The sequence below is a fragment of the Staurois parvus genome, unplaced genomic scaffold (genome assembly GCF_062004578.1).
Source record: "Staurois parvus isolate SC_StPar_1 unplaced genomic scaffold, SC_StPar_1.0 ptg000466l, whole genome shotgun sequence".
Taxonomy (NCBI): Eukaryota; Metazoa; Chordata; class Amphibia; order Anura; family Ranidae; genus Staurois; species Staurois parvus.
This window is the reverse complement of record NW_028318262.1, coordinates 1602579-1627023: the sequence shown is the minus strand read 5'-3', so window position 1 is coordinate 1627023 and position 24445 is coordinate 1602579. Positions and strand designations below refer to the sequence as shown.

The 24445-nt window shown below is 40.9% G+C and overlaps 1 protein-coding gene across 2 annotated transcripts in view; it reads right to left on the bottom strand.

Moving 5' to 3' along the window:
* The window catches only part of TNPO1 (transportin 1), a 217033-nt gene that overhangs the window by 18566 nt on the left and 174022 nt on the right, over positions 1-24445 (bottom strand). For both annotated transcript variants that reach the window (XR_016314853.1, XM_089689021.1), the window contains exons 13-19: positions 24250-24421; positions 20850-20936; positions 13605-13712; positions 9988-10146; positions 9789-9876; positions 9215-9313; positions 2578-2673 (exon numbers count right to left, since the gene is read on the bottom strand). Coding sequence is in view for 1 of the 2 variants with exons in the window: in XM_089689021.1 (XP_089545147.1) it covers positions 2578-2673; positions 9215-9313; positions 9789-9876; positions 9988-10146; positions 13605-13712; positions 20850-20936; positions 24250-24421 (809 nt within the window). In the remaining variant the exon portion in view is untranslated. The remainder of the gene's footprint in view (positions 1-2577; positions 2674-9214; positions 9314-9788; positions 9877-9987; positions 10147-13604; positions 13713-20849; positions 20937-24249; positions 24422-24445) is intronic.

Sequence of the window (24445 nt, the reverse complement as noted above, 5' to 3'; positions counted from 1 at the left end):
ATACTACTTGCAATAAATTACAGTGTAAATACCTTTTCTTTTTCTCTTTTGGAGCGGTCATGTGGCTACACAGTTTGCTGTGTGTCAGTGAGAGGCTTGCTACAGCTACTGAGTGGGACCGCTCTCCCCCTTTGACAATGGTAGAAAACTGGAAGCTGGCGGGTGACATTACAGCGAAGTGAATTCAGTACTGCTGCCAGGCCTCTCACGGATGCACGGTGATGGAGGTGTGCAATCACGTGACCGCTCCAAACTATTGAGGGGGTAAAAAAAAAAAAAAGTATAATTTAGTGCAAACCGTGTGTAGCATGATTATCAGCAAAGGGGAGGACAAGGCTTTAAACCTTATTTTTGTCTTTACTTCTACTTTAAATTCACATTTGATAAAAAAAAAAGACAATAAAATGTTCAAGTCCAGTCTGTTACAGTAAAGCTGTAGAAAATCTATAGAAGCACGACTCAACATTTCTAAACCTTTTTATAGTTATCAATGAAAATTAAAAGTTCCCTGGCATCAATATGAATTCTAGGTATGGTATATTTATGACAGTTACACTGGTCCAGCTTGGACCAATGTAACTACATATATATCATACCTGGTCCTGGAAGCTGGAAATAACTGAATTAGACACCGCTACTCCATTGTTCTCTCTTGTTTTTGGGTCCTAAGCAGCTAGCCTGCTGCATTTAGAACACAGGAAGTTAGCCACTCAGAACAGGTGGCATTTATCACTGGCCCACCTTTCCACCTCATCCAATCAGAGAATGATTTGCATTCATTCAGAAAATGCAAAGAAGTCTCTGAAAGGCACTCGTGCTGAGCAGCTAACCTCCTGTGTTCAGCATGCGTCAGGCCAGTCACTCAGCATGGGACACAGAAGCAAGTGGAGATCACTGGAGTAGCAGTGTTTACACTTCAGTGATTTCCAGCTTTCAATGGCTTCAGCCAGATATGGTATTATACATTGATACATTGGTCCAGCTTGGACTAATATAACTATATATATATAAAAATCTCTAATTGAAAGTCCACTTTAAAGCCTAACTCCAGCCAAAACGATAATATTTTTAGACTTGTAAGAATAAAAACTCAAGTAATTTGTTTTTATTGTTGTTCATAATGCCATGGTATTCCTCTCCATTCCTACCCGTGGCACCAGGGCAAGAAATGAGAGCAATGAAAGGAATTTTTCACTTTCTGTCCTGACAGTAAGCAAGGGGAAACCTTCCTAATGAGGACATACACCTGAAAATAAAAACAGAGGTTCATTTAATTTCTGACTCTGTCCATATCTAAATATAAAACAAAGAAGCCTGGCTGGAGCTGAGCTTTAACCCTTTAGGTGCTGAACAAATTAAAATTAAACTTTTTGGCCTGAAAAATTAAACAGCTAAATACGTCATTTTTAGAAAGCAGAGGAATTGTAGAATAAAATATGGTAGTAGACATTTTTGAAGTCGTTAAAGATATTTGCTCAACTTTATCAAACCAATTTTTGCAGAAAAAATAAATTTTAGTGTACAAAAACACATTATCCATTTTTTTTTTTAATTTAAAAGATAAAATTTTGTAAAGCAAATATCAAATAAGTCAGGCCTCACAATTCCATGCACCTGAAAAACTACAACTTACGAAACTGTAGTAATAGCACATCAGCAATTTTTTAAAAATGTTTACAGGTTATCAGTTTAGAGACGACTGTAAAATGATGGCCCTGGAATTATTCCTCACTCTGGTGTGTGCGATCAGACATAATATGTGTGACACGATCGCTTACATATGCATCCTAGGTGTGCGTATGTTTCTTTGTGGGCCAAATGTATGAAGAATAACTCTTGGTGACCACATTTAAGCCATCAGAAAAAACAGACTATTTTAACCCTTTAACTGACATGGAAATTACTCACGACATGGAAATGAGAAATGCCTTAGCTGTCCTTTTCCAAGACCACTGGTCTCCAAATTGTGGAGCGCAAGCCCGATGCGCCCCTCTGCTAGCCTTTATCTGGCCCTTGGGGGGACTACTCCTCCCAATGATAAGAGGCACTAATCCTCCCACTGACACCAACAATGGGGCACTATTTACTCCACTGAAACCAATGATGAGGTACTACTCCTCCCACTAAGACCAATGATGGGGCACTATTCCTCCCACTGACACCAATAATGGGGCACTACTCCTTCTATCCCCACTAGCCACAACCTGGCCCTCCTTAAGTCTGAAAGACAATAAACTGGCCCTTTGTTTGAAAAGTTTGGAGACCCCTGTCCTAGACAATTAAGGACAAGTCAACACTCCTTTTCCCTGTGAAAGAGAAACTGATGTATTTGGAAAAAGTGGCTTGGCCACATGGAGTAAATAAATGGTTACAATACAAAGTGTTTTATTCTTTCTAGGATGTACAGCATTGGGGAACATTTTCTTTTGATAACTACTAAATGTTGCGAACTGCAAAACAACTGTGGCTTGTAAACATTTTGGCATTTAAAGAAGTGATCATGAGTATAAAAAGCAGAAAACTCCCACATCTTTAGAAAAAAAAACACTCGCTCTTCAAACAGTTGGCACAGGGTACCTGTATTCTCTAAAAGAGTCTTTGGCGTGTTGGGTTTGTTAATGATTTCTACAAGTTGGTGCAACACCATTGGAATATAAGGCTGCATTTCAATTCCTAAAAAAAATAAATAAATAAAAAATAAATAAAAACAGGCTTCTTAGTTAATACACCTGCTGTGTATTCACATCCAGTAGGACAAAAAAAAAATAATTTTTTGGTACTCACCATAAAATCCTTTCCTTGGAGTCCCTGAATGACACAGAGGTCTTTCACTTTCTTGTTATACTGAAGTATTGGACAATGGCAAACAAAAAGCAGTAGGCCAGCCAGGGATAACACGTTCAGCTACTAGCATGTCACAACTAGGTAGAAAAGCATATACCTCCAAGAAAAGGATTTTACAGCACGTACAAAATTCCAATTTTTTTTTTCTTATCCATTGAGGGACACAAGAAATATTTCACCTTTGGGACTTCCACCTGCTAGTAATTTGAGAACATGTAAACAGAAGACCAGGGGACTATGCTGCAAAGAGGAAAACTGTTGCTTGAAGCGGAAAAAGCCCAAGAAGCACTAACTGACCTAGCAGAGTGTGCCTTGACAGGAAAGGGTGGGAACTGATCCTCGAGTCCATAAGCTTAAATTACAAATCAGTCTGCATCACCTTGGAGATGAAGAGGGGAATCAGCCGTTCTAAAAGCAGTGGCTAAGAAAAACTCGGACAGCCAAAGCCACAACCATACAATGGAGGGAAATTCCTTTTGGACAACTAAAGCATGTTGAGGTGAAAGGCAGAAAAAAGTCCCAAAACCGCCTTGTCCACATGCAAAATCAGAAAAAGCTCCCTGTAGGATGACAAATTCAACATTTGCCTTACAGAGATGATGGCTACAAGGAACACCACCTTGTGGGTGGGAGTAGAAAGAAGAATGTTTGATGGCTTCAAGCAGCAGCTTGTGAAGCACAGAGAGAACCAGATTCAGATCTCACAGTCACCCTGGAACAGGAGAAGCTTAAAGTTTGTGTGCGCAACGGTCTCTGAAACAAAATAGAGCATGAAAAAAGACAGGAACCTGACCTTAAGTAGCGTTTAGAGACAATGCTGATCCAGACCCAACTGTTGGAATGAAAGGATTTGTCCCTCAGAGAAACACCGAGGGTGGAAACCTTGAGACACTTGCAATATATAAAGTATCCCTTTCATGTCTGATGACAGTCCTTGTTGGAAAGAGGGTTCCCTAGCTTATAACACCATAGAAATCAGATTGAGATATCCCCATCTCAAAACCTGGGCTTCAAGAGCCATTGCATTAAAGCCAGCAGACAAAGCAGGATGGCAAATCTCTCTGAGACAAAAAAATCCTGATGACCTGGCAGAGCCCACAGAGCATCCACTAGAAGTCTTACCAAGTCACATTCAACATCTGCCTGAGCCAGTCCAGAGCAACGAGGAACACTAGAAGGCCATAAGGGCCTTACAAGATAACCAAAAGGTGTTTACACATTATGCAGGATTTGGATCACCTCACTTTCCTGTTCTTTGGAGTACAATACAGGGATGCCCTCTATACCCCTAAATAATTCGCTCCTGCGATTGAAACATGTCCTTCAGTACTAAGGCCAACCTGGACATTCAAAGCACAAGGGTGGCCAGATACCGACATAAGTTGTGTCTTTTTCAGACAGTGTCTTTTTGTTTCTTACTACTCCACTATCTTGCTTTCAAACCTTATTCAAATCTTAAATGACTTTCAGCTATTTCAGGATTGCTAGTTAACAAAATCCATGATCTTAAGTGTTATATTTACAGAGGATCAAATCCAATCTCTCAAAGATAACTTTCCCTATCGTTGGGTGTCTTCATAAGATTTATCATTGTTAAAGATTTTACATCCAGTTAACCAGTTTTTTTTTACAAATCGTATCTACAACTGAATCCTGGAGGAAAAATGTAATATCTTGGCTGGAAAAGACAACTGTAAATTCAGGGTCCTCCCATTCATAAATTCCCTTCCAGTTATCACAGTCGATTCAACAGGCATGTAAAAGGTTCATGTGGCAAGATTTTAGATGAAGTCTCTAAAAAGATTTTATTTTTCCCAATGGCCAAAGGGAGATCATCAATACCATATATTACTACCTAGCAGCACAAATTACCCCCCTGGCCTCTTTATCATACACTCCATTTTAAAACAGCATCAGAGAATACCTGGTCAGGCTCCTGGCAATAGACACTGTCCTATCGACAGCTCCTGACTCTCAAACAATAATTCAGTGCGCTAGCACTAGCAAAATAATAGGGTTTCTGTAAAATATTCTAGGAGACTACTTACATCCCTTGCAACCCTCACTAACAATCTTTTTCCCCAGGATGCAATGAGCCATGTTGATTTTTGTGGTGGTATAAAACAGATATTCGCTGGGTGCATGATTTGTAAAATTTCTCTTCACTGTAAATCTTCACACCAGGCTCCATCTGTAGAACTAATTATCTTCAAATTTGTAAAAAAGTACAGTCGACCATAAAAGACAATCGCTTTTGACTCTCACCACTTTTAAGCATATATTGCCTGCACGATCCACTTTCTAAAAACGGTATACTATCTTCAATCTATAACTCCCCTTTGGAGGACAATCTGTCATACCCCTACCTTATGTCTTTTGGTGGGAAAAAGACCTGGGCGGACCACTGGAGCCGCACCAGTGGGTCCAAATCTGCGATACAATTGCACATGTATTGTTAAACTCATTTATTGAAGGCAAATATAAGCTTTTGTTTAGGTGTTAAGTGGTAGCTTAAAGATTGGCCAAATTTGTCTAGGGCACCTCAAACCTCTGCTTTCAGGGTTGAGAACCTGGTATTCTAGAACACATTTGGTCAGAATGTGAAAGAACCAAACTTTTATACTAGGGGTTATCAACTAGCTTACATGGTCTTGGGCTTTAGCGTCCCTAAAAATTAACCATTGCAATGCACCGCACACCAATTTAAGCTCCTGACTTATCTTTACATTCACTAAACAGACTTTAGAAAGACCATGTTGGTTTGGAACTCTGGTCACAGGTGAAATAAAAGGTCATGGTACTTTTTAATCAAAAGCTGGCAGCTATCTTACAGGATAAAGTAAAAAAAATTAAATAAAAAGGCATGGAATCCATGTACGATTTAATTCTCCAACCGTTTACCTTCCTGGCATCCCTTCTCACTTTACAAACTATTTCTCTGTTCAATTATTTCTATTTTTTTGGATTTGTCACTTTTGTCATACACAGCCTCCTTGCCTTGGTTTAGGCCTCAGGGATCTTCCCTGTGTTGGGACACTTAAATATTTACAGACCTACTGTAGATATCTAGAGTATGTAGAGTCCCATCCAAAATTAACCTTTCATTATTTGCGTCGTAACTTGAAATATACACAGAATGGTCAAGTGCAGCAATTTGATGTACTCTTATTTGTACTCTCTTATTGTACCCTGTGTTAAGACATTTACACTTGTGCCACTGAAGTTCGATAAATGTATTGAAACAAAGAACTAGAAGACTCCAAGTGGAATTTCTCAACACAAAGGAAGACATTCAGAGTTTTGAGATCCAAGAGAGGGTGGTGCCCTCAGAGAGACTGGAAACTGACTAGCTTGGAGTAAAATTCTTAAAATCTTTCTACCATAGGAAATGGGGTAATGACACATTGGTGCATAAGATCATGGAGGGCACTACAGAAATCTGTTAATCTCTACAGCGACAGGAAATTTTAAGGTGGAAAAGCAAGGAGCAGGAAACAAAACTCCTTCCACAGTGGAAAGATGCGGAAAAGAGGGAAATTTTTAAGGCATCTTTATAGACAGGCCAAGTGCTAAAGCAATGGAAGCTCCTATAGACCTGGAAAGTGTTAAATATGATAAGGGAGTCACTGGAAAGCGCTTTATGTTGAACGTAGGGCTCAAATGTCATTCTCAAGACTATCCATGTCCAGCACAGAGGAATTCAGACACAACACTTTAAATCCAGGCTAAGAACAGCCATGTCATATCGCTGCAATTGAAGAGGCAAGCTTCAGCAGTGATCCTCCTATGACATGAAAAAAAAAAAAAAAAAAATGAGGCATGCTAGTACAGGGGAGGGGATAATCTGGGCTGGATTGCAGTCTTGTTTGCCAGAGTCCAAATATCTTGCAGGAGGTAGCATAACCTGATCGTTATAGACTTCCTGTGTCTCTCAAAGGACAGGAAAGAAAACATTTTTAAAATAAAACACACACAGTATACCAGGATGAATGCACAACAGACTAGGTGGCAGGATTAAAACAAGGTTAAAGTAAATATGACAGTATTGAAAGTCAGTCGAAAGAGCTTACGAGTTTTTTTCCATATAAGTGATAAAATCAGCAATTACACCAAATGCCCTTTATAAGCACTCTTTCAAGGCAGCTCTAATAAGCTAGATTGTCTCAGCATACCAACTAGAACAGGAAGTTGGGGGTTGAAAAGGCCTTTCCTACACCAGCTCCTCATGTTGCCAAATAGAGTTGCATTCAGAGCCAATTATTAAAGAATTCATAAAGGGAAACAGAATTATCAGGGTGCAGTAAAGATTTCCACAAAAGCAGTTACTGTATTTCTGCTCTCTCTTGCCCTCCTATACCTTTATAAATTTACCAGATTAAAACTTGGGTGATAAAAGCCTAGGCAGCCTTTTCAACCAGGTCCACCCGAGGTTAACATGGGTTCCCTGAATAGTGGTTTTTTGAAGCCTGCCAAGTTTTAGCATCAACATCTCACACTAGCCAGCAGTGAAACCTCTCCTCTCATCTCTCAGGTAAGAAACCAATGGTAGTTCTGTAAGAGGGGATCATTCATCCAGTGGACATGTATGCAGTCAATTTCCACTAACCACCAATGCAGGAAAGCCCTTTTACACTGACCACCAATGTAAGTCCTTCTCTATTAGCTACTAATGTAAAATGACAACAATTATCACTGTCTGGTTTCTTTTCTGGCAGTTAATAATTTCGACAACAATTTTTCCTTCTAAAACATGGAGTGTTAAAAAAACGGTAAATTCTGAATGCCAAATACACTAGGTATGCATGTGAAATTTATTTATATTGACAACTAATATTTTTAACAGGTGTTACCTGAGACCTAAAAAAAATTGTTTATCTGTAGTAAAAAGGTTGAGAAAAGCTGATCTAGGGAAATGTCAAATCAAACTCTCACCAGCTATTACATTTATGCAACTTAAAAGGGTAATATGTTATTTAAAAAAAAAATGCAGCTTAAAAGCACAGACACCATCTGAGCAACAAAAATGTTAAAGGGAAACTGATTGTGTAACAATCCCACCCACCGAATGAATAATACAACCCATAAATTATTGTACTTTGGTAAAATTGAGTAATCTAATCACCACCTTAAACCTGTCCATACATGGATCAAATCTCAGCCGGTCCCTGCTGAACCAGCTGAAGTTTGATCCATGTATGGCTGGCTTAAAGTGGTAATCAGATTATTGTATTTTTGGTATCTGCATGGGGTAATACCTGATCATTTTCAGTATACGAATTCCCATATTTCCCTTCATGTGCCCTTATATTTTTTCCCCACCTCTATATGCAAGCCAAGCTGTGCAACAAAAAAAAAAGGACAGACGTCCCAGTTACAGACGATGGGACAAGCCATACAACACTGCCAGGTGGGCTTAGAAAGGCTGGCTTTTATTGATATGGTTTTTAAACTTTGTTCTAAAAGGAAAAAACTTGTTGCTGTAACTGCCTACAAAATGTTACTGGACTTGAGCTTAAGCTTGTCACTTACAGGTCTAAGGAAAATAAGAGGAAAGAGGTGTTTAAGTACTGCAGTTGGAAAACAGTAGCTCTGAAAAAGTGATTTAGACAAACCATATTGAAAAATAAACTGCATAACTTGCATAAAAACTGATGAATATGACATTCAAAAGTGACAGATTCAGGTTAACGCTTTGAAGGTGAGGAGAGAGAACATGTTACTTTTTTTGCTGGTAAAATTTAAAATTTCAGTTAAACTTCTTTGAAAACAAAAGTGACAGATTCTTTGTCAATTACCAAGCATGCATAACCGGTGACTGCTTCACTACAAGGCAGTGGCACACCAAGTAGTAAAGGACATAGCCAGCAACTTGGCTTTCATCCCTGTAAAGCAAGAATAGGCTTGGCCACCTGCTATGCCACATTTTGCACTTGCCAAGAATCCCTAAAAAGAATGCACAAAAAGGAGGAACATTAAATAAAATGGCATGGTCAGATTCTTCACCCCATCAGATGCATTCTTTAAAAAGCTCAACATTAAAATATGCCCCCTTCAGTGGGGCTCCCCCCCATACAGCTAGGGATAAATGTTTTTTGTCAAGGGGAAATAGCAACCATAAATACCCAATTGGGGGGGGGGGGGGGGGGGAAGAAGACAACACAATGGCAAGAGTTCATGTTCAAAAACAGAGTGGACTCGAGTATAGCATAACAGTAATGGTTTTTTTTTTTGTTTTTTGTTTTTTTAGAACACTAGCAATTCACAAAATTATTACAATCATTTCCTTTAAACACCTCTGAACTATACCTAAATTGAGTAACTTAATGACAGCAGTCAAGTGTCCACCTGTTTTACACCAAGTAAAGCTTACCCATTTGTATAGAAATTTCACCAATTGCCCAGGTAGCATTGTTGCATACAGAAATTAAATCAGGGTTTAGGTTTGTTCCTAAGATAGGCATGAAATCCGCTATAAAAAAAAAAAAAAAAAAAAAAAGAAACTAAGTATGTTTAATAAAAATTCTCAAGTATTAAATGTTCTAAGGTTAAAGCAACTGTCACTACTTTTTACATGGTTATCTTTTTTTTTTGTATTATACTTATGTCACCCATGTCTTGCTCTCCTTAACAGTTATGTCAACTGAAGAATCTTCAGCATCTAAAACTTACAAAAAAGTGTTCGAGGCCCAGTCTCCCAAAGTGTGCTGGACACAGCAGTGAGTGGAAATCAGAGGGTGGGAGCCACAGTGCATGGGGTGGAGGATCAGGCATCTTATGCTCCCAGCAGATACTAAAGATTCTTCAGCAGACGTAGCTCTTGAAAACAGTGAAGACCAGAAGTACGGGTGCATGTATAACCCCTTTAATAGAATATTTTTTTGTATATTTATTGTTTGTGACAGAGTGGCTTTAACTGTAATAGGAAAGCATAGTAACATACGTACCAATGCATGATTTGACATGTTGAAAGCATGCCTTGGTAAGGTCTCCCAATAATGCAAAAGAACTTTGCCTCACCTCTGGCATCTTATCCTAGGGAAACAAAGTTTACACTGAGGTTAAGAGGCTGCAATACAAAACGACTTAAGATTTAGGAACAGATGGTAACATTTTCTACTGTTCTGTCACAGGCAGATCTCTTACCTGCATACACTGGTACATTAGAGTCAGGATGTTGCTCCGAGCCACAAGCTGTTCAATGTTACCACCAAGCCCTTCAGCTAGCCCACTCAGTAGATCTAGGGCCACAATCATAAAATCTTTATCTGGAGACTCGTACTGGTCCGGCTGAGCATTGTGCATCTGAAATTAAATAAAATGTTGCTACTTTTTATAGATATAAAAACCAGGGGGGGGGGGGGGGGGGGGTCATGGCTGTGCCCGCTGAGAGTAAATAAAGCTTCCTGGGTATTAAGGGAAGAAACATTTAGTGCCAGTGGGAGGAATAATGCCCCATTGTTGATGTCAGTAGCAGAAATAATGCCTCAAGGACTGGATAAAGGCAAGTAAAAGGGCCGCAGTTTAGAGACCACCGGTTAAAATCATTGTTTTTTTCTTTAATTCAAGGAGATTGCTGTTTCTGAAGTGATTAAACTACAGAAATTCTGTAAAAACCATAACTGTACAAAATTGCATTCTATATCAACTGGAACACACTACCCCAATTTATCAGACTATCGCCTACCCTGCTCACTTTTAGGCGATCTCTGAAAACGTCTCTCTTCAGCTAATAATGGAATCTTCTACTCTTCCAACCAGTCCATTCCCCACAGTTACTACCTTTTGTACCACTAGCCCCTCCCTCCTAGATTGTAAGCTCCAAGGAGCAGGGCCCTCCTATCCCTCTTGTATTGAACTGTATTGTCTCCCGTTATATTGTAAAGCACTGAGCAAACTGTTGGCGCTATATAAATCCTGTATAATAATAATTACAGTGGAACATGACACTACAATTATGTTTTTTATTTTTATCTACATACATACTATATAGCCAAATGCCTGAGGAACGCCTGACCATCACATATACACTATATTACCAAAAGTATTGAGACACCCCTCCAAATCATTGGATTCATGTGTTCTAATCACCTCCATGGCCACAGGTGTATAAAATCAAGCAACTAGGTATGCAGACTGCTTCTACAAACATATGTGAAAGAATTGGTCGCTCTCAGGAGCTCAATGAATTCAACAAGGGTACCACACATGATAGGTTGCCACCTGTGCAATTCCATCTGTGAAATTTCCTTGCTACTAAATATTCCAACTGTTAGTGGTATTATAACAAAGTGGAAGCAACTGGGAACAACAGTAACTCAGCCATGAAGTGGTAGGCCACGTAAAATGACAGGAGCGGGGTCAGCGCATGCTGCAGCGCAGAAGTCGCCAACAGTCTGCAGAGTCAATAGGTAAATACCTCCAAACTTTGTGTGGCCTTCAGATTACCACAACAGTGCGTAGAGAGCTTCATGACATGGGTTTCCAAGGTCGAGCAGCTGCATCCAAGCCTTACTTCAAGTGCAAAGCAAAGTGTTGGATGCAGTGGCGTAAAGCACGTCGCCATTGGACTATAGAGCAGTGGAGAGGTGTTCTCTGGAGTGACGAATCACGCTTCTCTGTCTGGCAATCTGATGGATGTATCTGGGTTTGGCGGTTGCCAGGAGAATGGTACTTGCCTGACTGCATTGTGCCAAGCGTAAAGTTTGGTGGAGGGGGGATTATGGTGTGGGGTTGTTTTTCAGGGGTTGGGCTTGGCTCCTTCATTCCAATGAAGGGAACTCCTAAGGCATTAGCATACCAAGACCTTTTGGACGATTTAATGCTCCCAACTTTGTGGGAACAGTTTGGGGATGCCCCCTTCCTGTTCCAACAGGACTGACTGGGGTGGAGGAATTTGTCTGGCCTGACCTCGACTCGATAGAACACCTTTAGGGTGAATTAGAGTGGAAACTGCGAGCAAGGCATTCTCGTCCGAAAGCCGTGCCTAACCTCACAAATGAGCTTCTGGAAGAATGGTCAAACATTCCCATAGACACACTCCTAAACCTTGTGGACAGCCTTCCCAGAAGAGTTGAAGCTGTTAATTATTATTATACAGTATTTATATAGCGCCAAAGGGTTTGCTCAGCGCTGTACATTAGCGTGGGGGACAGAACATGAGACAAAACAGTACAATACAATACACGAGGGGTTCGAGGGCCCTGCTATTTCGAGCTTACAATCTAGGAGGGAGGGGATAGTGGTACAGGAGGAAGTGGCTGTGGGGGATGGAGTGGTAGGAGTAGTGGAGATCGGTTGTTAGGTTAGGGTGGGGTAGGCTTCCCTGAAGAGATGGGTTTTTAGGGTGCGCCTGAAAGTGAGGAGGGTAGGTAACAGTCTGATGGATTGGGGTAGGGAGTTCCAGAGGATGGGGGAAGTCCTGGAGAAGTCCTGCAGTCGGGAGTGGGAGGAGGAGACTAGGGAGCTGGAGAGTAGGAGGTCCTGTGAGGAGCGAAGGGCACGGGTAGGGTGGTATTTGGGGCAGCGTTGTGAATGGCTTTGTATGTCAGAGTTAGTAGTTTGAATTTAATGCGTTGGGCAATCGGGAGCCAGTGAAGGGATTGGCAGAGGGGGGTGGCAGAAGTGGAGCGGTTGGTGAGATGGATGAGTCTAGCCGCTGAGTTCAGGATAGACTGGAGTGGGGATAGCATTTGTTTGGGTAGGCCAGTGAGAAGGGAGTTGCAGTAGTCCAGGCGTGAGATAATGAGGGAGTGTACAAGTTGTTTAGTAGTGTCTGGGGTGAGGAACGTACGTATCTTGGAGATGTTGCGAAGGTGGAGCCTGCATGACTTTGATAGTGATTGGACATGAGGTTGGAAGGAAAGGTTTGAGTCCAGGGTGACACCCAGGACTTTGGCGTGTGGGGTGGGATTGATGGTGGCGTTGCTAGTCGTGATTGAGAGGATGGGGGGCGCGGGCTGGGGGGAAAACTAGGACCTCGGTTTTGGACCGGTTTAACTTGAGGAAATGGAACGACATCCAGTCAATGTTGTTCAGGAGGTGGGCGATGCTGCAAAGGGTGGGCCAACTCAATATTGAACCCTACGGACTAAGACTGGGATGTCATTAAAGTTCATAGGCGTGTAAAGGTAGGCGTCCCAATACTTTTGGCAATATAGCGTATATCAGCCTGTTGGACATTCCAAAACTATGAGCAATAATAACAGTTTCTGCCCCACTTTGTAGGTTTAACACTCTTCTTTCATCAGACTTTGGGGTGTCTGTGAGAATTTACAGCCATTCAAAAAAATTTAAATAAATAGTGAGGTAAGGTACGGATGTTGGTAGAGAAGACCTGGTTCACAATCAGCATTCCAATCATTACAAGGATGTTTAGTAGGGTGGAGGTTAAGTCTCTGGGCAGGGCACCAAAGTGCCCAGGCACCATTATGCTGGAACAGAAAATGGCCTTCCCCAAACTGCTGCCACACGGTTGGATAGCGATAGTCATTTAAAATGTCTTATAACATGCAAGCATTATGAGGTACCCAGAACAATTTATGCTATAACATATTTCCAATGTTGTAGAAAACCTGGCAGGCATCACTATCAAGATGCAAGACCTCATGGAAAAAAATTACTGCAGTATGCACTAAAAGCCCCATATTTTATATAAACAAGCACACTTGACGCAGATATTAAGAGTTCAAGAAAAACTGTAGCAAAGACAGACGCAGCCTTTTAGTATGCCATTGTGTAAACGTATGTTAATAAAACATTACCATTGCTTGTTGAAGAGTCTTTTGTACCAAGTTCACACAACGCTGGTATACAGGTTCACAGTATGGTAAGAAACCAGACTGAAGTGCAGTAGCAACAGAAGATAGGCACTGAAACATAATGAAAAATATACACAAGATTACTTTTTGTGCAAGAGCACATAGTATTGTGATCTCTTTAACTTTTCAGGTGAACAGTCTTAACTTTCCAAACCTATTTCACATAATGGACAGTGCAATACTTATCTCCCGATGCTTTCTTGAAAAACCTTACACATAGATGTGTCTTATACTTTCACTCTGAGCCATTAAAAAAAAAAAAAAAAAAAAAAAACACGTTCTGCAAAAAAAATTAATATTGATACTTACAGGGGAAAAAACCCCCCAAAAAACCTATATGGACCCATCATTAAACCCACGGTATTTTCAGCTTTGCAAATTTAGCACAATGAAAACATTCCCTAGCAAGCCATTAGTCAAAATTCTTACTCCAACAAACTTTAATACTGCTGACTCCTGTTCTCAGTGCCGCTTCCCTGAACCTGTAGTCTTCACAGGACAGTCCACCTTACACCAGTCTGTTAGCATGGGAGGGGCAGAGGAGTGTTTCCCTGTTGATGCACACAGTGTAGGGAAACATAACTAGTCCCTGCATGAAAGAGTGACTTCAAAAGACTCTTCAAGAGAAAGGAACCACCCTGAAACAGGGACTGGGTACTGTGCAATGCACCTAAGAGGACAAACACCTAAATCTGACCTAGATGTGAAAAAGACCCCTATAAGATAGGGGACACTACTAATGAGCAAGGAGAGAACACACAGTCAACCTGATGCTAAAGTGTTACTAAACCCACTACAGTAAAATCAGCCTATATATCCAGTAGAGCATGCTTGTTATATGCACTGTGCAACCTAAGGAGTTAATCCTCATTGTGAAAAAAATAATTTTTGATCATGTCCTCTCTAAACCTTCCCTCCTACTGTCCCCAATCCATCTGCTGATGGAACAGAGACTTGGGGGCCAGTTGAACATGCTCAGTTTGGTGTGTATTGCTATTGCTGAGTTTTCTTTTCTTGGGAGAGTGCATATGATCAGCACAGTGCCAATCAGCACTGTCAAGACAGAGGGTCACGTGTTATGCAGCTTCATAGAAGAGAATTAAAACTCCTCCAACAAGCTTTAACCAGTGCTCTGCTGGACACATAGAAGTCACAAGACTGCTTTAAATGCTGAGTGGAAAAGGTATTTATCAGTGTCTACTTACTAAAATAATATCTGTGTACTGTTGGAGACCTGATATAGTGAATAGATCAGAATGGAGGAAATCACCACCAGATGGGAATGAACACTACCAAGCCTGAACCAGTGAGAGACAAGGCAAAAATCAGCCAAAACAGGTATAAGATACACAAATTTTTTTTGTCTTTCAGCAATTGGCTGCAGCGGCTATCAAATTAAAGTTTTCCAGCAGTCCCTTTTTACAGGAGTCGGTCTGCCGATTGACCTATGTAAAATGGAGGACCACAGATTGAAATTTGGCCAGTCCCAGCTGAAACAAATGAATTGCGATACATGTATACCCAGCTTAACACCTGGGGGTGTTTCAAGTGTCTGGTAGAAGAGTTCAACAGTGCTAGTCTTACCCCTAGTACAGAAAGTAACTTTCAGCAAGTTAAGAAAAAACAGACTCAAACACCTGTATCCTTTTAACATCTAGTTAGTAACTAGGAAGACCTTGGGATAACGGATCTGGCCTGTTGGGAAAAGACCAAATGGTCCTTGCCAGAAGTCTGAGTATGTTTGCGTAACAGGTTCTTCAGGGCCAATTTGCTGCCAGACTAATCACAGTCTTCCTTCCTTGTTTTATTTTGTGTGAGGAAAGAAAGATTTTCCTACTGTCAAAGCTGAAGCGGTCATCAACCAAGACAAGTACTTTCTTGCTTGGGCTGTAGGAGCATGGGGAGACCTAGGAAAAGAGCTAGTTTTTTTCCATGTTGACTGGATGTTTAGTTGGAGTGTTCTTAAATGGAATTGGGTAAAAAGTACTGCGTCAAAAGAGGCCACCATTAGGTCCAAAACTCACTATAAGGATTTCTTTTGGATCCAAGTTCTCGAGCACAACCTCAAAGAACTTTCTTTCTGGAAGAAAGACCTTTGCCAAGGATGTTTTCAGGATAAGACCCAAGGAGGGCCAGAGAGTAGATTTGTTAAAGGTGATCACTAGAGATGAGCGAATTTTTCAAAAATTCGATTCGGCTGATTCGGCGAATTCCAGGAAGAAATTCGATTCGATGCGAATTAATTCGCTACGAACTTAACTTATAAAAAGGGTTTCTAGGCTTCAGAGAGCCTTTAAATTAGTGCAGAACACTGTACCTTTAATTTAAATGCCCTTGGAGATGGAGAAGGAGAAGGAGAAGGATGAGAAGAAGGAGAAGGAGAAGGATGAGAAGAAGGAGAAGGATGAGAAGAAGGAGAAGGAGAAGGATGAGAAGCAGGATGAGAAGAAGGAGAAGGATGAGAAGAAGAAGGATGAGAAGAAGGAGAAGGATGAGAAGAAGGAGAAGGAGAAGGATGAGGAGAAGGAGAAGGATGGGAAGAAGGAGAAGGATGAGAAGAAGGAGAAGGATGAGAAGAAGGATGAGAAGAAGGATGAGAAGAAGGATGAGAAGAAGGATGAGAAGAAGGATGAGAAGAAGGATGAGAAGAAGGATGAGAAGAAGGAGGAGAAGGAGAAGGAGAAGGAGAAGGACGAGAAGAAGGATGAGAAGAAGGAGAAGGATGAGAAGAAGGAGAAGGATGAGAAGAAGGAGAAGGATGAGAAGAAGGAGAAGGATGAGAAGAAGGAGAAGGATGAGAAGAAGGAGAAGGATGAGAAGAAGGAGAAGGATGAGAAGAAGGAGAAGGATGAGAAGAAGGACAGTTCTGTGACCGTTTCTGTCTATTTCTGACAGTTCTGGGACATTCACTCCATACAGCGGTTTCAACCGCTGTATTGAGGGAATGTCCCAGAACTGTCAGAAATAGTCTATTTCTGACAGTTCTGGGACATTCCCTCCATACAGCGGTTTCAACCGCTGTATGGAGGGAATGTCCCAGAACTGTCAGAAATAGTCTATTTCTGACAGTTCTGGGACATTCACTCCATACAGCGGTTGAAACATTGTATCTATTTGTTTCCATAAATGACATTCTGCAGATACACTTAGAGGAGCTCTGCAGATACACTTTTTGCCGGCTTGGAATTATTCTTATTTTCATCCTACTTCTTCTTCATCCTCATCCTCAGAAGAAGAAGAAGAGGATGAGGATGAAGAAGAAGAAGAAGTAGGATGAAAATAAGAGTAATTCCAAGCCGGCAAAAAGTGTATGTGCAGAGTTCCTCTATTCTGCAGATACACTTAGAGGAGCTCTGCAGATACACTTAGAGGAGCTCTGCACATACACTTTTTGCCGGCTTGGAATTATTCTTATTTTCATCCTACTTCTTCTTCTTCTTCTTCATCCTCATCTTCTTCTTCTGAGGATGAGGATGAAGAAGAAGAAGAAGAAGTAGGATGAAAATAAGATTAATTCCAAGCCGGCAAAAAGTGTATGTGCAGAGCTCCTCTAAGTGTATCTGCAGAGCTCCTCTAAGTGTATCGGCAGAATAGAGGAACTCTGCACATACACTTTTTGTCGGCTTGGAATTATTCTTATTTTCATCCTACTTCTTCTTCTTCTTCTTCATCCTCATCCTCTTCTTCTTCTTCTGAGGATGAGGATGAAGAAGAAGAAGTAGGATGAAAATAAGATTAATTCCAAGCCGGCAAAAAGTGTATGTGCAGAGCTCCTCTAAGTGTATCTGCAGAGCTCCTCTAAGTGTATCTGCAGAATAGAGGAACTCTGCACATACACTTTTTGCCGGCTTGGAATTATTCTTATTTTCATCCTACTTCTTCTTCTTCTTCTTCATCCTCATCCTCTTCTTCTGAGGATGAGGATGAGGATGAAGAAGTAGAAGAAGAAGAAGTAGGATGAAAATAAGAATTCCAAACCGGCAAAAAGTGTATGTGCAGAGTTCCTCTATTTCTGACAGTTCTCTGACAGCTTCTTCACATGTACAGCGGTTGAAACATCTGTATCCTAAATGGAAACTAATAGATACAATGTTTCAACCGCTGTACATGTGTTCCTTCTGTCAGAGAACTGTCAGAAATAGCGGAGCTCTCTGCAGGGACACTTTTGCCGGCTGATCGGGAAAAATCCGATTCGCGCACCCGAAGTAGGCAAATATTCGGATTCGACGCGAATCGAATTTTTCCTGAAATTCATATCGAATTCCGGTTCGCCTGCTTCGATTCGCTCATTTCTAGTGATCACCCAGCCTGAAGCGGTCTTTTGGATATTTTCTGAGAGTAGTAAGGGAGGTGAATTCTTCAGGATAAGGTCATCTATTTAGCCTTAAAGAGAGAAGCAGCGACGACTAAGTACAGCACTGTAAGCAAATTATTTCCACAAAACTGGCAACTCACAATAGTAGTAGTCAAATGAGCGCTTGTCAAACTAGTGTCAACCACTGTGCAACTCTTGGCCGGTCCCAATGCGGACAGGTCTCCAATACACTGTCCTTGGCAGTGCTGGTGGTTCCCAGTACTTCCTGATCAGTGTGGATCCACAGGGCAGGCAGGAGTGATGTCAGCTCCAGGAACAGCAGCAGTAGACGTGGCACGCATGCTCCTTCATTAGGCCATAGAGAGAGCATATATTGGCAAATGATAGTGGCGGACTATAGGGCCCAGCCAACTCAGAGAGGCCCAAGTGTCATCATAGGTTAGTACAAAAAACACATCACGCCTCCCTAACTTAAACAAATTAGACTAAGCGCTCTTAAATTACAATAAATAAAATACAACATATAAGGAGGATATTATAGGAAAATTATGCAAATTAGGTATGTATCTCACTATATCTTGGAAAATGACTGAACATTTCTGTCATAATTAAATAATTGTTCTTCATAAATAAAGGCCAAAATGTATTCTGCTACATTTCTTTGGTGAAAATAACCCAAATCAGTATTTATCTGTAAGAAATTAGTGTGTAAGAAAGTTATAGAGTCCAAAAACTATGGTATATATCTGAAAATCCATAAATCCTGAAGGACAATCTAATTTCCTGAGGCCCAAAAATGTCAGGACAGTACAGATATTCACCAAATTACCCTTTTTTACAAAGTAGACAGTCCAAAGTATTGAGTAAGAAGCATGGCACGTTTTTTGAAGTTGTAATTTATCATACTTTTTTTTGAAAATTAAGAAATCTAAAAATTTTCACAATCAGTGCAGTACAGCGTCATCATATAACTGGTGTGGCGGTGATCAGGAACACTTACTGGCGACAGTAGGAAAAAACCCAATTCTCATGTGACCTGTTGTGATTGGTCACAGCAGTCACATGATACTGGCAACAGGCCGGTACACAGATCTGTCATTGGCTGTGTCCGAGGGTCACAGCCTGTGATAGATCACAACACAGCACAGGCCTGCGCGGGGAGTGATCTTGGTGGACGTTATATGACACCCACCTAGATCGCCGAGAGTCTCGCTCACCCGTCATTTTGTTATTAGCTGAGTGGGAACTGGTTAAAAGGCTTTTTTTAAAAAGTTTTTTTGGAAGAAGGATCATTATTACGTACAGTTAGAGGTTTAGGACAGAGACCGTGAGGTCAACCAGAGGAATAACCCATTTTTGTTCAAGCACTTGTTGCACTGAGCAGAATTCAGCAATGATTTTTAAGGGCATAAAAAAAACCTTTCATGAATGACCTAGTCATTATAGACTGCACATTCTATCTGTTCATAAACGGGAAATATTTTGCAAGTTTTTGTAGGCCTCTCTGTACCGGAAGCGACATGGTGAAAGAAAAGAGTCAACCTGTACTATGCCCAAGTTTTTCCAGACAGAGGAAATTAGCTTTTCAACATTACAATGCATCTTGTATGAAGCTCCCTCTTCAATACAGTGACAATGTGGGGGAGAGAATCTTCTATAGCTTCCTCCAATGCTGTCCTGACATCCTCGTCATTCCCCCTTTTCCATATTCCTCTAGGACAGGCATACCAGGGTCTGACTCAGGCTGAACAGGGGTAGAAGAGGGAGGGCTTTTCTGAGCTCTGGATAAAGATGGTTGCATTAGGGCTTTAACTTGTCAAAGGTATTGGGAGAAATTAGAGGATTACATGAGCACCTGCCTGAAGAAAAGGCACAATAAGAAAGTAAAGCAGTGTGGACAAAGGTAAACTGGTTGCAGTTGTAAGATATTTTCTGTAGAGGGGGCCTCTTTAAGGGTTACCCTGGGTCAGACGCTGATGAAGACTAGACTGCAGAAAGGCCAGAATATGAACAGGGTATTCCCTGGGTCTCAGCGGTAGATTTTCTTACAGAGTAAGGTGGAAATCCGAAATACTGAAACCCAGGAAGGATAAGTGGTAACTACGTTGTTAATGTCAGTGACTGAGAAGTAAGATGGTATAGGTGTCTTCACGCAAGGAAGTTTTGGTCTGTTTGGAAGACGCCAAAGCTCGTCCACCAGGAGACCGCATATATGTCTGTTTACAGTGTCTGCTGGTTTGAAGTGCTCTACATTATCATTAGAGTATTAGGGTAGATTACATATATCCTTTATACTTTCTTTTTGGGGATGTGCTTTCCTCTGGTCCCTGACAGCGCCTCCTCTCTTTTCATGCCCTGAAAACATGGCTATCCACATGATTGCATGTGGAAGGATTTTATCATACCTTCTTTTAGTATGATATACGCTAGATTGATTACCTTTCATTAACCCCTGAAGATGTTGGAAATATTCAACAGGTTTACTATAAATGTACTTTTAGAAGATGTTGCTCTAGTTACTTAAAATGATATACAGCAACAAGGGGAATAGACGCATGGTGGTGTAGTGCTTAAGAGGTTTTACTTTGTGCGAGTTGGACTGTGTACAGTTTTAAGACTGTTCAAATGAAATCTATCGATTTTTTATTACAGTGTATGCACAAGTACTTTTATGACTTCTCTAGTACACTGAAAGTCCCTTAATCTTTTTCTTCTATATATAACTAAAGAAAAAAAAGACCACTATACAATCTCTTTAGACATCACTATTCACCTTTAATTCCAAGACTGGAGGGACGCACACAAAACCATGCATGCTTAATTCAGACCAACCTTAAACAAGATGTTAGGTAAATAACCAAAAGAAGCCTTACCTCAAGTAAAGGGAAAAGATCTTTGTCTTCATCCTTTAAAACATTCCATTTTTGAATAAGTGGAGGCATCAGCATCTGAATATATTCCTATGGCAAAAGAAAATGATTAAATTAGGCAATATCTATAACCACTTCTGCCCCAAGGCATTTCTAGCACTTTTCTTGTTTACATTTTAAAAACAGTATTTTTTTGCTAGATAATGACTCTTGGAACCCCCAAATATTTTTTTTTAAAGCAGAGATTTGATGGTTTTTGCTTTTTTTATGTCACAGGATTTGAGCAGTGGTTTTTTTTCAAACGCGATTATTGGTAAAAAATACTTTGCATTTTTGCAAAAAAAAATAAAATGTATTTTTGTTGTGAAAGATAATGTTGCGCCGCGTAGATACCAATTATGTCACACTTCAAAATTGCGCCCACCTGTGCAATGGCTAGAATTACTGTCCATGATCAGATGATCTTGGCGATACCTCACACGTGTGGAACAATTGCTGTTTGCATGCATGCAGGACCAACCTGTGCATTCACTTTTGCATGCGGGCACTTTTAACTTTTTTTTTTTATTTTTTTAACTGTCCCTTTATTTTTATTTTTTTTCAATCACATCCCCTGTGACAGCAATAGACATGTGACGTGTATTTTTATGGAGGAATCTGGTGTTTATGAGACCCCAAATCCCTCCTCTGCACTTGAAAGCATTCAAAACACAAAGATCTGTGTTTTTGAATGCTTTCAGATTTTTAAAAGTAGTGCTGAAAGTTTACAGGAAGTGATGTCAGGTCATTGCTTCCAGTTTACAATAAAAGAGGGCCGATCAAAGCTGATTCCAGGTCTGCTGGGACGAGAGTTTCTGAGAAAGCGGAGGTGTGCCTAACTACGCCTAATGGTAAGGGTAGGGTGGAGCCTATCTGGTGACGTCACGCCGTTCGGGCCACGTGGAGGCCAGCGGCCATCTTTACTGCTTTTTTTTTTGCTGATTCCCTCCCCTTTCAAGGTGGATCCCTGTTTTGGTGCCCAATACCTGCCACTGTGAGTTTTACATGCTGGATGGCTTAGTATCTATGATACCTGGATCATGACCCCCTGCTAGATGGATGAGTAATAGCACTTGGAGAGAGATGACATGCTGATCGCCTGTCGTGCTGCTGGTTTGCCAGATGATCTCCTGATTCTTGCCTTTTCCAGATCCTGATGACCAGGAGTGGTCTGACAACTCAAAAGGCACATACATTTGCGCTATCTGGTTAGTGCAATATATAGACATTCACAGTCACGGGAGTCACTGTTTTCACCTTTATTTGAATATTGGACATTATATCATTACTTTGCGCAATTTCATATCCAATTTACTATATGTCACTTATTGCACTTTAAATGTCACCATCATAGACGTTTTACACTTGCTATTACATTAGCTCTCCACAGCGCATTTATATGAATATATGGCACATTGTCTATTTTTACTTATATCTTTCAATATAGAGCTGCATTTTCTGACAGTACTTGTTCCTCATGACAATATACTCCTGATAAAAAAATAACTTCTTTAACCAAAGCCGTACTTAAATAAGGTTTTAACATTGCACTGTTTATCTCCTACTCATCTCCCTGCCTGTCTCCAGCACCACACCTGGAGTCTAGGAAGGAGGGGAGAGACCTTGCAGTGTGACAAGCACCGATTGGGTGCCCATCAGGAGAAGGGCGTGCCGGGCTCTCAGTGTTCAGCAGAAGCACATCTGGTGAGTAAATGAAGCTCCAGCCCAAATGAGGGGGGACAACAAAAAAAACCCTCTATTACTTCAGGTAACCTTCCCACACGGAAGCACTTGATTTGGCTGCTCAGCATGCTCTTGTACTAAGCATTCAAGTCTGCTCCATTAGACCTCATTTACACCTGGGCATTTTAGGACTGAGGCAGAATCACTGCTATTCTGTCCGCAATCTCGAAACACACTGCAAGTTGCAGGTTCTGGTGCCATTATTCTCAATGGCACTGAAAATGTGGTGCAGTTTTTCCACGACTGTCGCGCGATTTAATACATCATGTGAAGCTTGGTGCCCAAAAGAAGCTCCTGCTCATTTTTGGGAAACAAGCTTCACATAATGCCATTTGCCATGATAAACTGCAGCAAAACCAAATAGCATTTTAGGTGCCATTAGAAATTATGCCACCTGAACCAGCGTTGTGATTGTAGTGTGCTTTAAGAACGCGGGCAGAATCACAATGATTCTGCAGTGAGCCCAAAACGCCTAGGTGTGAACAGAAACTTAGCCCTGATTCACACCAATGCGAATCTGATGTGATCCGAAAGGCACAGATTCACATGGCATCTAAAAATACATTGTTTTCTATGAAGAACCTTTACATCTTCACTTGCCCAGCACCCGGAACTGCATGCCCCGGGTGTCAGGCGAAATGATTTGTACATCCTCGTAACTGCATTAAAATAAAATCCATCTTCTCTGAGGATTGGATTTAATCTTCCTTTGTGGAGCTGATTTTGGGCTTGCACATCCAGGTTAGATCTCTACATGAACATATGATGGGTGAGTTGGTCATTACAAACTTTCTATTAATATACAGTATTCAATAAATCGAGGAAAAACAAAAAACTTGATAGCTATAAAGTCAACTGTTTGCACCCAGATACAAAATACTTATACAATGATTGGCAGAAGAGTTAAAATGGTTGTAAACCCCCTACATGTACCCACTGAAGTGACTAGCCTCAGGGGAAACAAATCATCCTACAAACATTGTACATGTTAATTTGCAGCCTTTTCTCCTCTACATTCTCCTAAAACACACAGACCAAAGGCTATTTCTCAGTAGTAGAACACAGGGGGCAGAGATCGGATATTTTACACTGCAGAGCTAGAGCACAGTGCTCAGTGAAAACTTTGTATGGACACACCCCCCTTTACACACGGATAGGGAAATGTACACAGTTCAGGATGTACGCTGTGTGCTAGGGGGGAGGGGTGTCAGTGTGACTCATGCAGATAGAGGGAAGAATGATCAGGGAAAAAGGACACTTTGTGCTATGGATGGACGCAAACACACACTATAGAAGGATATGCTTTGTTCATGTTTCATGTGAGAGGTTTACAACCACTTTAACCTATATTAGACTCAAAAGGTCTCATGACAAAAGGTATCTCTATATGATCCAGACCACTTCAGACACTGCACACATGCCAATGTTCAGCAAGGGTAAACAGAATTCCCGGTGATGCTTCAGCATTATACTTGTGCATAGGAGGTTTCTGAAGCTCAGACGTAAAAACAGTTATATTGCACTATGCTGATATATGTCAAAATTACCAATTCCTAAAGTTTTTAATACAAAACAAAAGCAGCCAGTGAAAAAACTGACAGGAAGAAGTGAATGTACTCACTGGCTTATTTAAGTGATGTCCAACGGAATCCGCTAACGTTCCTATAGCATCATAAAGGATGAGAAGGTTTTTGTGCTGGTATTTACTGAATGCAAAGACCAATGTATCCAGAATGTAAGCTAAGTAGGGAACAAGCTCTGTACAAGCTTCCTCTTCTAAAGTAGCAAAGGCACTAGAGAAACACAAAAATGAAATG